The sequence below is a fragment of the Nothoprocta perdicaria genome, unplaced genomic scaffold (assembly GCF_003342845.1).
Source record: "Nothoprocta perdicaria isolate Ctin4 unplaced genomic scaffold, notPer1 scaffold_334, whole genome shotgun sequence".
Taxonomy (NCBI): Eukaryota; Metazoa; Chordata; class Aves; order Tinamiformes; family Tinamidae; genus Nothoprocta; species Nothoprocta perdicaria.
This window is the reverse complement of record NW_020455571.1, coordinates 529,317-541,865: the sequence shown is the minus strand read 5'-3', so window position 1 is coordinate 541,865 and position 12,549 is coordinate 529,317. Positions and strand designations below refer to the sequence as shown.

The 12,549-nt window shown below is 54.3% G+C and overlaps 2 protein-coding genes across 2 annotated transcripts in view; one reads left to right on the top strand and one right to left on the bottom strand.

The window, feature by feature from the left end:
* P2RX6 (purinergic receptor P2X 6) overlaps window positions 1–7,607 on the top strand; it is an 8,646-nt gene extending 1,039 nt beyond the window's left edge. The window contains exons 2-12 of the mRNA XM_026043666.1: window positions 9–21; window positions 114–185; window positions 2,548–2,623; window positions 3,347–3,440; window positions 3,716–3,796; window positions 4,675–4,816; window positions 5,023–5,132; window positions 5,443–5,536; window positions 6,576–6,641; window positions 7,292–7,369; window positions 7,481–7,607. Coding sequence (XP_025899451.1) covers window positions 9–21; window positions 114–185; window positions 2,548–2,623; window positions 3,347–3,440; window positions 3,716–3,796; window positions 4,675–4,816; window positions 5,023–5,132; window positions 5,443–5,536; window positions 6,576–6,641; window positions 7,292–7,369; window positions 7,481–7,570 — 916 coding nt within the window. The 3' untranslated portion in view covers window positions 7,571–7,607. The remainder of the gene's footprint in view (window positions 1–8; window positions 22–113; window positions 186–2,547; window positions 2,624–3,346; window positions 3,441–3,715; window positions 3,797–4,674; window positions 4,817–5,022; window positions 5,133–5,442; window positions 5,537–6,575; window positions 6,642–7,291; window positions 7,370–7,480) is intronic.
* Window positions 7,608–9,596: 1,989 nt separating this feature from the next.
* Window positions 9,597–12,401, bottom strand: LOC112951042 (transmembrane protein 17B-like). The gene is made up of 5 exons (XM_026043665.1): window positions 12,292–12,401; window positions 11,012–11,151; window positions 10,734–10,837; window positions 10,363–10,476; window positions 9,597–9,959 (listed from the first exon to the last, which is right to left on the bottom strand). Exons 1-5 carry the CDS (start codon window positions 12,399–12,401, stop codon window positions 9,615–9,617), a joined length of 813 nt encoding a protein of 270 aa, XP_025899450.1. The 3' UTR covers window positions 9,597–9,614.
* Between the last annotated feature and the right edge of the window lie 148 nt (window positions 12,402–12,549).

Sequence of the window (12,549 nt, the reverse complement as noted above, 5' to 3'; positions counted from 1 at the left end):
AAATGCAGATTGGGATTGAAGGTGGGTTTGTTCTCCTCCTGGGAGAAAAAAATACAGTGTAAATTAAACGCTGAACTGTTCTGTTGTGGTTTGTTTTTCTTTCTGCCTCTTAGGGAGAAAACACGTTTTTTCTGGTGACCAACTTCATTAGTACAACGAAGCAAGCCCAAGGTACCTGTCCGGAGGTAAATAGTGCTGTGCTGTTTGTGAGCTCGGTGTTGTGATGGGATTACATTTTTAAGGCATACTAATGTGTCTATTTTTGTAGCAGAGCAGCAACTGTGCAAGAAAACTTGGTGCAAGACCAGATAGAAGGGAGGAGAAAATCTTATTAAAAAAAAAAAAATGGTTTTCCCTCATTGTCATTGCTCCATGTGCAAGGYATATGCGTCCAGGTAGACCAGCCACTTGCCTGTGGTAGCCTGAAGGACAAGGGGCACGAGCTATTGGGTCCTCCTGAGGTCTCTGGGGTTCTTGAGGGGTGATARAAGTGCATGATCTCTGCTGTTTTTCTGCTCTTTGGGGTTAAAGGCAGCTCAGGAGAGTTTGAGCTGTATTGCCCTGTTGTTACAGCGTGTTGTGGCCTTGGAGCCATCAGCACTCCTGTCTCCTCAGCACCTGCTATTGCCTTTCTGTTTACTATATACTATCTGTCTATATACTATCTATATACTATCTGTGGTCTCTGAACTTACTGTACCATTCTCTTTCCTCTATTTTGCAAATTTTTCCCGTTGCTTTTCCACACACCCAGTTTTGCTCATGCTCCATGGCCGTCTGTGTCCTCTTCCCTTTATATCTCCCTAATGCAGGACTCACCATCTTAGCATCTCCTTTTAGGAGAAAGGGAGCACGATGTATAGGCAGCTTGTACCACTAAGTCAGCAGACGCTTAGTGGTATATGTTTTCTGAGAGAGATCTTCCAACCGAGGCTGAATTCCAGCCAGCAGCTTGACTGATCTCCTGCGGACTGAGCACTGCTTAGCAAACAAAAATAAATGGGTTTTAAGCCAAACCAATATTGKCCCCTGATGGCTGAGCTGAGCACTGCGTGTCCTAATGGTCCCTGGGGCTTTCAGCGTGCCCGGCGTGATGCTGCCTCTGAGCTTGCTGTTCTGCTGCAGCTTCCCAGGCTCGGCTGCTCCYGACGCACAGGCTGCAGCTTGTGGAAGAGGGGGAGGATTTTCAGCTCTGAGGAAATGATACGAATGCTCCTTCCTGAAGCACTCAGAATTCCTAAACCACTGGTACTGGCAGAAACATTCCCAGCAGAAAGAAAATGCCCCATGARGCATTTCAGGGCTGTGACCCAGGCTGTCCCTGGCTTCTCTGGATGTTTGTTTTTCCTTTAGGGCAAGCTAAGAAGATAGAGAAATCGGAGTATTTCCATCTCATTGCAGCGCTCTCGCACGTCCCGGGGCTTTGCTCAGCACCGCTCCCCAGTAGCTGCGCAGTTCCTGGTTCCGAGGCACTGGCTGAAATCAGAGTTTGGAAAGGTTTGGAGGTTTAGCAGCGGCAGAAAGCTTTGATGTTCACAATTAGCAGCGTGTTCTGCTGGTATTTTCTGATTATCTTCTAATTTATCTGATATTTATCTTCTGATTTATCTTCTGATAAATCTTGGCTGGGTCTAGGGCAAGTTACACAAAAAGCTGCAGTTCATCCATAAGCATTTGGCTGCATAAATGCTCCTGGGTGATGCTGCAGTTGGCACTGTCTGACTGCAAGACCAAAGGGGACTTAGAGGGTAGTGGCTCTGGACTGAGCATAACCCAGGGCGGGTTGATTTAGCAGCTGATGTCTGCCTTGAGCATAGGTCTATGGCAGAGCTGAGAGAGCCCTGAGCACCCGGAGGTGTCAGTGTCTGAGAAGCAGCACTGTCACTCGGCATGTTTCTTGTCCTTCCCCCTTGGGAAGGGACTGCCCCACTCATCTGCCAATATCTGCTTTCTGGGTCCTTGGGTAGGCTGCCTCCTTGACCCGTGGATATGATGCAGGAAGAGGAAATCCTCTCATGAATCAGTGCTTCTTACAGCCCTGCCGTGGGTCCTGCAAGCTACGTGTGGCCCGCAGCATGAGGGTGAAGTTTTTAATTTCCCCTTTCTGGCTTGTGTTGCGCTCTGCTTAGTGCCTTTTCAGCCTTTTGCCAGGGTGGGTTTGGGGCTTTACAAGGTTTGCTGGGCCCTGCATGAGGGTCCTCCAGAGCCCAAGCCGTGACTTTTGCYGGTTCCAGCTAAAAGGGTCGTTCTGAGGCAGCCCTGGGGCTTCRTGCGCCAGGAGGAGTGGGGATGTGTGGAAGGCCCTGCCCCATGTGGGTGCCTCCCTCCACTGCCCGCACTGCGCCCAGGATGCTGCTTTGGATGTGACGGATGCCTGCAGTAAGTGGCTGCGCCGTGCAGATGGGAGCAGCAACGCAGAAATGTGGGTTAATGACCTCGAAGGTGTGGTGCCGYCAAGTAACAGCGCTGCCCTTGCGCTCTCCTCCTCGCCCTCGCGCTCTCCTCCTCACCCTCTCTCCCTCTTGCTTTCTCACTGCTCTCTACTAGAGCCCCTCTGTTCTAGATGGGATTTGCAGAGAAGATGCAGACTGTCCCATGGGAAACCCAGTGGTTCGTGGCAACGGTACTGGATGTTTTGCTAAAATAAAAAAAAAAATAATAATTTTGTGTGCCCATGCTTGCTAACAAACAGATGCATGGAGATGCCTAAACTGGCAGAATTCAGCATATTTGTAAGTGTGCATTGAAGGGCTCTGCAGAGGTTGCTCTTGGCTAAAAACTTAAAGCAACCTATCACTGCAGGGAAAGTTGGTACTAGTGGCAAAAGCTCCTGTCGGCAGCAAATAAAGAGGCTGGTTGTTTTTCATGTTGATTGCTCAAATCCAAACCAATATTMTTTGCAATTGGCAGGGTTTCCTTTTTTAATAAAACATGATTTATTTCACAGTGATTAATATAAGAAAGGAGGAGCTTTAGAAGGTCAGTTGCCAAAGCTTGGTATGCCAGACTCTCCAGCTTGTTACATGTCTAACYGGGGAGCAGGTGGCTTCAGCAGCAGAAGCTGCTGTGCTGGACAAAGAGGTGCTGAGCTGCTGAGAGACCATAGCCACAAGCAGCTTCTGGATTTAGTAAATCAGCCTCTGTTGTTCGGCCTTGGGGAGGGCTTCCTGGAGGAGTTTTGGGGAGGGGAAAACAGCGAGGATGGTGCTTGTGTTTCCTGGGAAGGTCAGAGCAGCAAGCAGGACCATGGCCAGGGCATTATCCCAGGAGGGAAGCTATAGAGAAGACACTGAGAAGTTAAAAGCTGTAAGTGAGATCGTCTTTTCATTGTCTTTTTTTTGTCCAGGGATAAAGACTGGGAAATGTGTGAAGTACAACACCACCCATTCCACCTGTGAGATCTACAGCTGGTGTCCTGTGGAGAATGGCACCCTGCCCAGGTATTGTCCAGGGTCGGAGGACAGCAGCGTCTGAAGAGGCTCTGAGGTTGCTGGTTCTCTTTGTGCAAGCAGTGTCCTGGTTCTGCTGGCYAGCAGGGATCTTTGACTTTGACCTGCTGATCAGTTAGGCCCAGAGAACTTCAGGCAAGAGCATTTCTCATAGTTAACYGCAGTAGTTTAAGACTTGGAGTCATGGAGAAGATTGCAGGGCAGGRAAATGGGCTATACCTTGGCCATTGTACAAATATGTGAGTTCATCAGTGATTGTTTTCTAGGAAACCTCTTCTGGCTGAGGCGGAGAATTTTACCCTTTTTATAAAAAACACTGTGCACTTCACCAAATTTAACTTCTCCAAGTAAGTATGAAGCTCCTCCTACTGGAACTGTGCATGCAACCTCGCCCAGTGTCTGTGCTGAGCTTGTCTGCTTAGATGCTGAGAAGCCTGGATGTCCAAGCATCAGGATCCCATCGAGGAGAGTCTTGGCTTTCAGTTAAGATTTCAGTGATGCATTCAGGGAGAACATGGTCTCTCTGACTGTGTCTGTAGTGATAAAGTGTTGGGACTTTGAAAGGCCCAGAGAGAGATTGTTGTTTCCACCTGTCTCGAGTACTATAAACTCGTGGCTTGAGTCATGCTAACTGAGCTGCTTTCCTCTGCCAGGAGGGCCTCAACTCCCCTTGAGCAGGAACTCTAGAGCTGGGTCATGTCTCACAGCAGTCACTGATGCTGTGGGAAGGAGATGCAGGGAGGAAAAAAGATGAAAGCCAAATGGAGAAGAATTGGGAGAGAAGGGAGCATGGCAGGCTGTGCTGGTAGGTGTTCAAAAGGGTGATGACTCCATCTGTGTTTCTTTCTGGGCCAAATTCCCTCCATCCTCCTGCAATCTGGGAACCAGAAGACACTTGTATTAAATGAATGTCCTTGGGCTGATGGGTGTCCGAGGACAAAGGAGACTGGAAAAGAAGGGATAGACCAAGCTCTGATACACCCAGTTCTAGAAGAAGTTGGCCAGACCTTGAGACAGACCTGTGTGTTCTGCACCCCACGTGGTCCCACTCTACAGGGACATCGGGAGAGGCAACGAGTGCCGTTTCTCAGCAGGAGCAATAGTGGTCCCGCTGCTTTGGGATGGTGGGAGCAGCGGGAGGTTGTCCTTTTGGGTCGTGCAGCAGCGTCCCGTGACCTCCCACATTCCCCAGTTCTTGTGACATACTCGCTGTCTCTTGTTTCAGGGACAACACTCTGCAAACCAATGATTCCACCTATTTCAAGAGCTGCAGGTATGATCCACTTATCAGCCCATCCTGCCCAGTCTTCCGCGTCCGTGACATGGTGGAGGCAGCTGGAGAGACCTTTGGGAATCTGGCGTTGCTGGTATTTTCTTTTCCTTTGGAAATACGGAGGTCTCTGCAACTTCCCCTAGGGCATGGCAGGGACAGGGTGGGTTTGTCCCCTGAAATACTAAGGGAATAACCCATTTTATCCACGTCAGTGGCTGTGAGTGCTTGAACAGTAAAGAACCTAACAAAACTCCAGTCCATTGCTTCCCTTTGAATAAAATGTGTGTTGATGTGCGGCAGGGTGGGTGCATTGGAGTTGACATCAAGTGGGACTGTGACCTGGATCACCCTGCTGCCCAGTGCCAGCCTCAGTACTCCTTCAACCTGCAGGACAGGAACTACAATTTCAGGTGCGGCACCAGCCTTGCTGCGATAGCAGCCACAGAGRTCCCTGGAAGAGGCGCTCGCCCAGAGATCATTTGAGATCTCGGTTTTCCTAAAAGGAAGATGATGCTGTGCAAGGAGCAGAGGCCCTGCTGCTGGTGCCCAGCAYGTGCGCCGTCCTTGTCCCTGCGTGCTGGAGGAAGCAAAGTGTGCACGGGCACCTGGTGTCCACAGGCACCAGGTTCCCAGGCTGCCAGCTCCCAAAGCCCCATCCTGCACCCTGCTTGCACAGAGCTGCAGCATCCTTTTGAACCTTGTCCTTTGTGTCTCCCTTAGAACTGCCACCTACTACTGGGATCACCAAAAAAGGCACTACCGGAGCCTGCTGAAGCTCTATGGAATCCGCTTTGACATCTCTGTGCATGGCCAGGTACTGTGCCCCGTTAGGTCCCCAAATGCACAGTCCTATATCTCCCTTGTCTTCAGAACTTGCTCCTCACTGCTGYACTGTCTCTTGAGGCTCCTTTGCCTCCTTCAGGCATTTTTTYCCCCTTACCTTGAGAAACTCCTCACCTCTTTCCAGAGTTTTACTTTCCTCAGGGCAGATTGGGGCAYCACAGAGAGCAGGAAGAAATAGTCTGTCCCATCTGAAATGGAAGTTCTTGGCAATGGCCTGAGCAATGAGGTTTCCCATGGCTGTGGAACATCTGACATGGTCAGGCACTGTGAGACATTAGACCCTGCAAGTAAGGCGAGCTAGTCTGGTCAGAGGGGCTTAGGGCACCTCTGAGCGACCAGTGTTGGCTGGGAACATACTGAAGAGCAAACCTAACTTTTCTGAACTTGAACAATGAATCCCTTCTTCATTAATTGCATCTCTGGGGAGGAAGGCACAGGCATAATCATGGCACATGCTATGTGCAGCATCACCGGCAAACTAAATACTGTGCCAGATGGGACCTGCACCAGAGGACTAGCTGGGCTTTCCGTAATTGATCTTTTCACCTGAAGAGAGATAAGCTTGAAAAGCAGGACTGCGTGCACACTTCTGGGTGCTGAGAATAGGACAGGCCTAGAGCAGAAGAAAGTAGCACCAAAAGACCCTTCTCTTTCCACCAGACTCATTTGGGCAGTGAGGAAGGCACATCACAACAGAAAGGTGTGTTTGCTGTTGTGCAGGATGCAGTTCCATGGAGTTGTTTGGAGCTTTGAGGTGGGATGGAATYTTTAGCCATGCCTGTAGTAGGAAGTGGCTCATCTGCCACTGAGCTTGAGCTGCCTGATTGCCCTCTTTGAACATGATAGCAGCCAACTACCTAAAACTGAGCATGGGGAAATGACCCTTGTTCCATCCAGCACTTCACTTTTGCCCATGACAGCAGACTCCAAGCAAGCTGGGCTTTCTGTCTTGACCGTCTCACTAGTGGTAGCTGCTCACTCTTTCCTTTTCCCCCACTGTTTTCCAACAGGCTGGGAAATTTGGCATCGTTCCTCTTGCCGTGAGCCTCGGCACCAGCCTCGCGCTCCTGGGAGCCGTGAGTACCACACGTGCCCTTTGCCTCTGATCCATGGGCTGGGACTTGCTGCCTACCTAGTGCCTGCTGGGGACTGGCAAGAGCGGTAGCTCCTGTTTGTGAACATCAGCAGGAGTGACACTAGTTACTGCCAGTAACTAGACACCAGTGCAAGGATCTGGAGAACTGTCAGGGTCAGAACGTGTCACCCAGGCCACGTGTCTTTGTCACCCTGTGGGTGCCACGTTTGCTGCATAGTCAGGGGAGGTAGGTGAGCACTGTCAGGGTGCTGCTGTCTGTTCTGCTTCAAATGAGACAAACAGACGTGGCATCCCAGATAACTGCTCACCCCCCTGGCTTGTGTGGCTGTGACAATGACACTGCACGACACCAGCCTGCACCCTTGGTCCTTACCCAGCAGCTCAGATGTTCACATTAACATCTCGTGCTACACTTGGGCCTGAGAGGTCCCAATGGGACTGCCTGGAGAGCGAGAAAGAGTAGAAAGCTCCCCCTTAGCACTCACCAGACGGTGGAGTTTGGCTCCAGGATGGAGTGGACTCGCCCAGGTGGGCTGGGTGCTGTGGGCTGAGGCCCTGGCTCTCATGTACCACGTCTCGCCACTGCCTGAGCCCACTTCTCACTGCTGTGCTTCATTTGTCCCTCTCCAGGTGACAGTGGTGTGTGATCTGGTTCTGCTTTACCTGGATTCAAAGGCTGACTTGTATTGGAAAGAGAAGTTTGAGGAGGTAAGGACAGGCTGCAGGGCCAGTGTAGAGAGCTGGAGGGGAGGGCTGTGAGGCGATCTGGTTATTCTGCTGTTTGTTTAAAACTCACTTCCCAAAATCTCTCATCTGCAGAGACCCAAGCAGAGTGCATCTCCTCCCTCTAACATCTTGGACTCTTTGACCAACTTCACTCAACCTGACATGGAAATTAAGCTCTCATAAGTTTAGTCCACAAATGAGTGGAAGAGAGTGACCTGGATGTGGTCCAGTTTGAGGGAAAAGCTGCATGATCTCAGTTTTCCTTTAAACAACAACAGGGAGCTCAAAGGGACATAGCCCATTGAGCTGAAGCTGAAAAGGAATGAGGCTTCCCGGAGTCTCCCGCACAGGAAAACTCACTATTTTAAAACTTTCTTACCTGTACCAGCTTCACAATAAAATTCATTCTTAGGACTGACCATAATCTGACCAGACCCTGGGTCAAAAAAGAGCAGCTGTTTTAGATGGTGTATTCATATTCTGGAGTTCCTATTCTAGATCAGCCTCATGTTTTGCTGGGATGTGTGATGTTAGTTTGAGCACTGCCCAGCCCAGGGGTCATAGTCAGAGCAGTGTATGTTGAGCAGGATTATRTATGTGGATGTATGCAGTGTATGTAAGAGCAGGATTACTGGGACTGAGCAGGGCTGAGCACACTTTACCACACCGTGCAAATATTGCCTGGTCATCACGGACCGTCTGACCAAGATTCCTCTCTGACCAAGTCTCTAGTATGCTAAACAGACTAACCAATGACCCTGTTCATTTTGCAGGTAAAACCCCCAAAAGATAAGGCAGAGGCCACAGCAGAGCCATGATGGGTTGGCTGAAGCATGCTGGGTTTTCAGCAATAAACACTGTTCCATGGAGGTAGATGTGATGGAAGCAACCTGAGCTGCAGCTGGAGGCTGCAAGCGCTGAGATCTGCCCTGTCTGGAGAAGCACCTGCATCAACAGAGGGTCTTGGCCAAAGGAGCACAAAGGCAACTGCGAGCCCGTCCTGCCAGCCCCTAGCACAGCGCAGAGCTCTGCAGCTCCCCGCACAGACCAGCCCGGGCCCCAGCGCGGCCGTCCCGCAGAGCTTGCTTGCGACGTGCCTGGTCTCTGCTCAAACACAAAGCGCTTTGCGCTGCTTCGCCCTCTGGTTTGTCCTGGAGGCTTGATTTCACGTGCAAAAGAGTGACAGAATGAAATACAGCTGTTCAGAAAGTGGGAGGGAGCTCTGCTTTGTCTCTACCCCTTCGCGGGGCCATCCTAAGGTTTGTGGCACTGCTCGTTCTTTGGGACTTCATGTCCTTTGCCTAGCCTGGTACAGGAAGGGCACCCACTACCACGAGTCCAGAAGGCACTGAGGTGTCCATCCCATATTGACCCATCCTGCTGCTCCCATCCCTACAGGGCCTGGGCTGGGCAAAACCACTTGTAACCATGACAGCTTCCCACAGCTTCCAGGTGGGATAGCACTTTGCAGAGCTTCATATGAACTACGGGGGAGCTTCCTGGGCACTGGAACATCCTTGGGACAATCCAAAGCATTCCCTTCTCCCCAGCGTGCAGGACAAGGTCCCCTGTGGTGTCGCAAGTGCTGGGGTGCATGAGTTGGAGTGGTTAGTGCAGCCAGTCTTGCTGGCTGTGTGGTCGCCCACCCAGTGCCACCTCGCAGTAGGTTTGCCTTTCTCCAGATGGGTGTCTGGCCATTTTTCTTTCAATAGCACTTACACCCCTTGCTTTTGCTTGTAACACTACAGGTGTTGAAGCAATGGCTGCCCAGCCCCCATGTCTGATCCTCTGCTCGGGGTTTGAGAGCTGGACTTAAGGTGGTGGCCYTGGGCAACCACCTTGCATGGTCCTGGCATGCAGAGGGCAGCCCAGTGGCTCCTACCCTGGCTTGGTTCCTGCATCCTGCAGGATCCCCATTCACCAAGGACAAGCACAGTCCCCAGGAGACCTTGAGCACCGCAGAGCCCCCCAACACCTTGTACCCGTTGGCTCTTCCACAGCAGCAGCTGTGGCTGCCCCTGCACACTGGGCACCCAGGCACGTCTGCCCCACGGGCAGCAGCCGGCCCCAGATGAGCACCCCGGGGTACAGCACAGGGACAGGCCAGGTCACCGCTCGCACTTGGGTTTTAGCCTGTGTGCAGGGAAACCCACAGGCCCTAGAGCTGCCCTGCTGCGAGAGACAGAACATGGAGATGTACCAGAGATCTCAGCACTGTTTAATGCTCCTAGCTCTTGGGAGGTCTCTCAGTAAGGCGATTCTGCCCTGTCCTATTGAAGGGCTGTTCCGAGAGCATCATCTGCCCTTGGTTTCCTGCCCCTTTCTGCCTCGGCTGTTGTGGCCTGTCCCCATCCATGAACTGCTGCAGGTGGAACTCTATCACCAGCTGCTTGGTCATTGTCCTCAGCGCAAGGAAGGCTGCCGGGATCTCAGAGACCAGGAATGCCAGGTAYGGGATGTGCACGGCCATCTCCAGGGGCAGCCGGATGATGTTGTTGTCCGTGAGCAGGAAAAGCAGGAGGGGGAGGTGGATGAGGACCGAGAGGAGGAGGAAGCCAGCGAGCTCAGGCACCTGCGGAAGCACAAGGTGGGACCAAAATGTCCTCTCTTGGGCACCACACCAGGGATGCYGGCTCAGGAAATGGAAGCACGAGGCGGGTGCGGAGCCCTGTCCGGAGGATGGGACATGGGCCGGGCAGAGGCTTCAGCAGGGTGGCCAAGCCCTGCTCCCGCTCGTGTAGGGTTGAGCCCCCTGCCTTGGGGCCAGGGGAGGCTTTTCTGGGAAACCGTCCACAGATACTGGCTTATGCAGTGGAGTGTCCTGCAACACCCTGTTCCTGCTTGGAGAGCTCCAGGCAGGTCCCAAGGAGGCACTGGMGGTGACAATAGTGCAAGCCCAGGCACAGGGGACACCCACCGCGCAGCACAGCCCGCCCTGTACAGCCCATCTCCCACCGCGCGGAGACGCCTCCTACCTTCTCCTGCAGGTTCCCTACGTAGCCGAGGAAGAGGCGGAGGCCTTCGCCCAGCGAGAGGATGAGGAAGGCGGCGAGCAGCAGCAGCTGGTAGTAGCGGGGCAGCAGGCCGTACTGCGGCAGGGAGCCCGTGGCCGCGCGGTGCCGGGGCACTGCGGGGCCCCGCTCCGCCCCGCGCCCAGGAGAGCCTCCTGCCCGCTGCAAATGGGCTACTCTGCTCACGAGGGTAAGGGTGGGTTGGGGGGACCTGGTACTTTTGGAGATGCCCCCCGGCCTGCCGCCCTCCCTTGGTGCAGCCCCTGCACCGCGGGCGAGGGCGGGCAAGGAGGCTGCTCCTGCCCGGCCTCCACGCGAGCCCCACATCCCGGTACCTTCTGCAGCAGCATCGTCCCCTCTGCCACGCACCACAGCGGGAAGTAGAAGGCGTTGAAGTAGAGCATCATCTGCAGGGGCAGGCTGGCCAGCACCTCACGCGCTACGCAGGGCCAAGGCGGAGGGTCAGCCCGCCCAAGGCCCCCTTCTCYCCAGGGACACCTCGCAGCTTGCAGCGGGACACGGAGATGTCCCTGGTGAGCTCTGGAGGAGCCCTGGCCACAGGGCAGCCCGGTGGCCACACCAAGTACCCCCAAACCTTCCTGCAGCACCATACCTGGGTGGCAGCTGTGGGCAGCCCTGCTGTCCTGGGTCTTGTTGCTGATGAACAGGGAGCTGCTGAGGGTGGTCAAGCCCCAGCGGATGTGGCGGGGCAGAGGAGTGTGCGCAGCCATGGGCAGCGCCGAGCTCTGCTCACTGCCAGCCCGGCCGATAGGATTAGCCAGAAGGCGATTAAGTAAATGACAACACGGGCTAATGCCTGGGGCCACCTGGGCATTGGCTACAGGGGGACAAGGCTGCTGTGAGCGGGGAGGAACACACAGGGACMGGGAAGCCTTCGGTGGGGACACCAAGCTCCTGCTGCCAGGGCACACCTGGTTGCTTTGGGGGGCACCGAGCCCAACCGAGACACCCCTCTCGGGCCAGCTGGTTCCACTGTGGCAGGCCAAGCTGCCCAGAGCTGACCCTCTCTTCTAAAATCCCTGTCCCTCTCTTCTAACATCCCTGGMTCCACGGGACACATTGGGCACCAAGTTGCTCTCTGTGTGAACTCATGGGTTTTGGATGTGGGGATTTCTGCAGATCCCCCCCAAATGCTGGCACTGATGGACCCAAGCGGGCTGTTCAGCTCTAGGGGTGCAACGTACATTCACTTCCCTGTCTTCTCCACGCAGAGCCTTATGGTGGCAGCATCACACCTTGTCCTGCCTTGTAGCCGGGTCTTCACTCGCTCAGCATCCCTACCGGAGATGCCCTTCACACCGGATCCAGGCTGATCCCACCCCTCCCGCAGGAAAAGAGCCAGATACAGGGTTTGGGCAAGGGACAGAGCAGGGAACAAACGGCAGCGCTGCCTAGTTGAAGTGGCCTTTATTGCCACGGCAGGAGCTGCCGCTGAGCCGCGCTGGAGCTGCGGGACACGCGGCGTCCCCCTCGCAGCCTCTCCCACCGCACGACGCCCTGCACTCCATCGGGGGTGATTATTGCTTACTGAGAAATGCCTGACGGGGCGGTGGGGCCGCCGGGGAGGGGACGGCGCCCGCCCGCCCCGTGCCCAACCGGCTCCTCTCCACCCCGCTGCCTCCCRCAGAAGCTGCTTGGGGGTGAGCAAGCGGGGAAGGTCATGCAGGGGTGGGATGAGCCGGGCGGCTCAGCCCAGGGCCGCTCGGACCCACCATGTGGCTGCCGAAGGGCAGGAGGGACTCGCCGTGCGGCCACCACGGGGCCAGGAGGGTGCCCACCGTCCCACGGGTCCTCAGGGTGCTCCTGGGGGATCCAGGGCGTCCCACGGGTCCTCAGGGCGCTCCTGGAGACCTGGCTGCCCATGGGACATACAGCTTAGAGTTCATGGCGGCCAGCAGAGCCTCCGGGCTGCTCGGCAGAAAGTCCGTCTCGATGTGGCAAGGCCGGCTGTGTTCTAGGGGATGCTGTTTTCCAGAATCCATGTTTCCAGTGGACAACTGTTTTAGCAGTGACATTGAGGTGACAATGACAGAAACAGGAAGTCTCAGTGCTCCCAGACGCAGAGCATTTCAACCCCCGGTGCTGTTCACCATGAGCTTCCCAGCTGCCAGGCCCAGTCCTGYTCCAGGA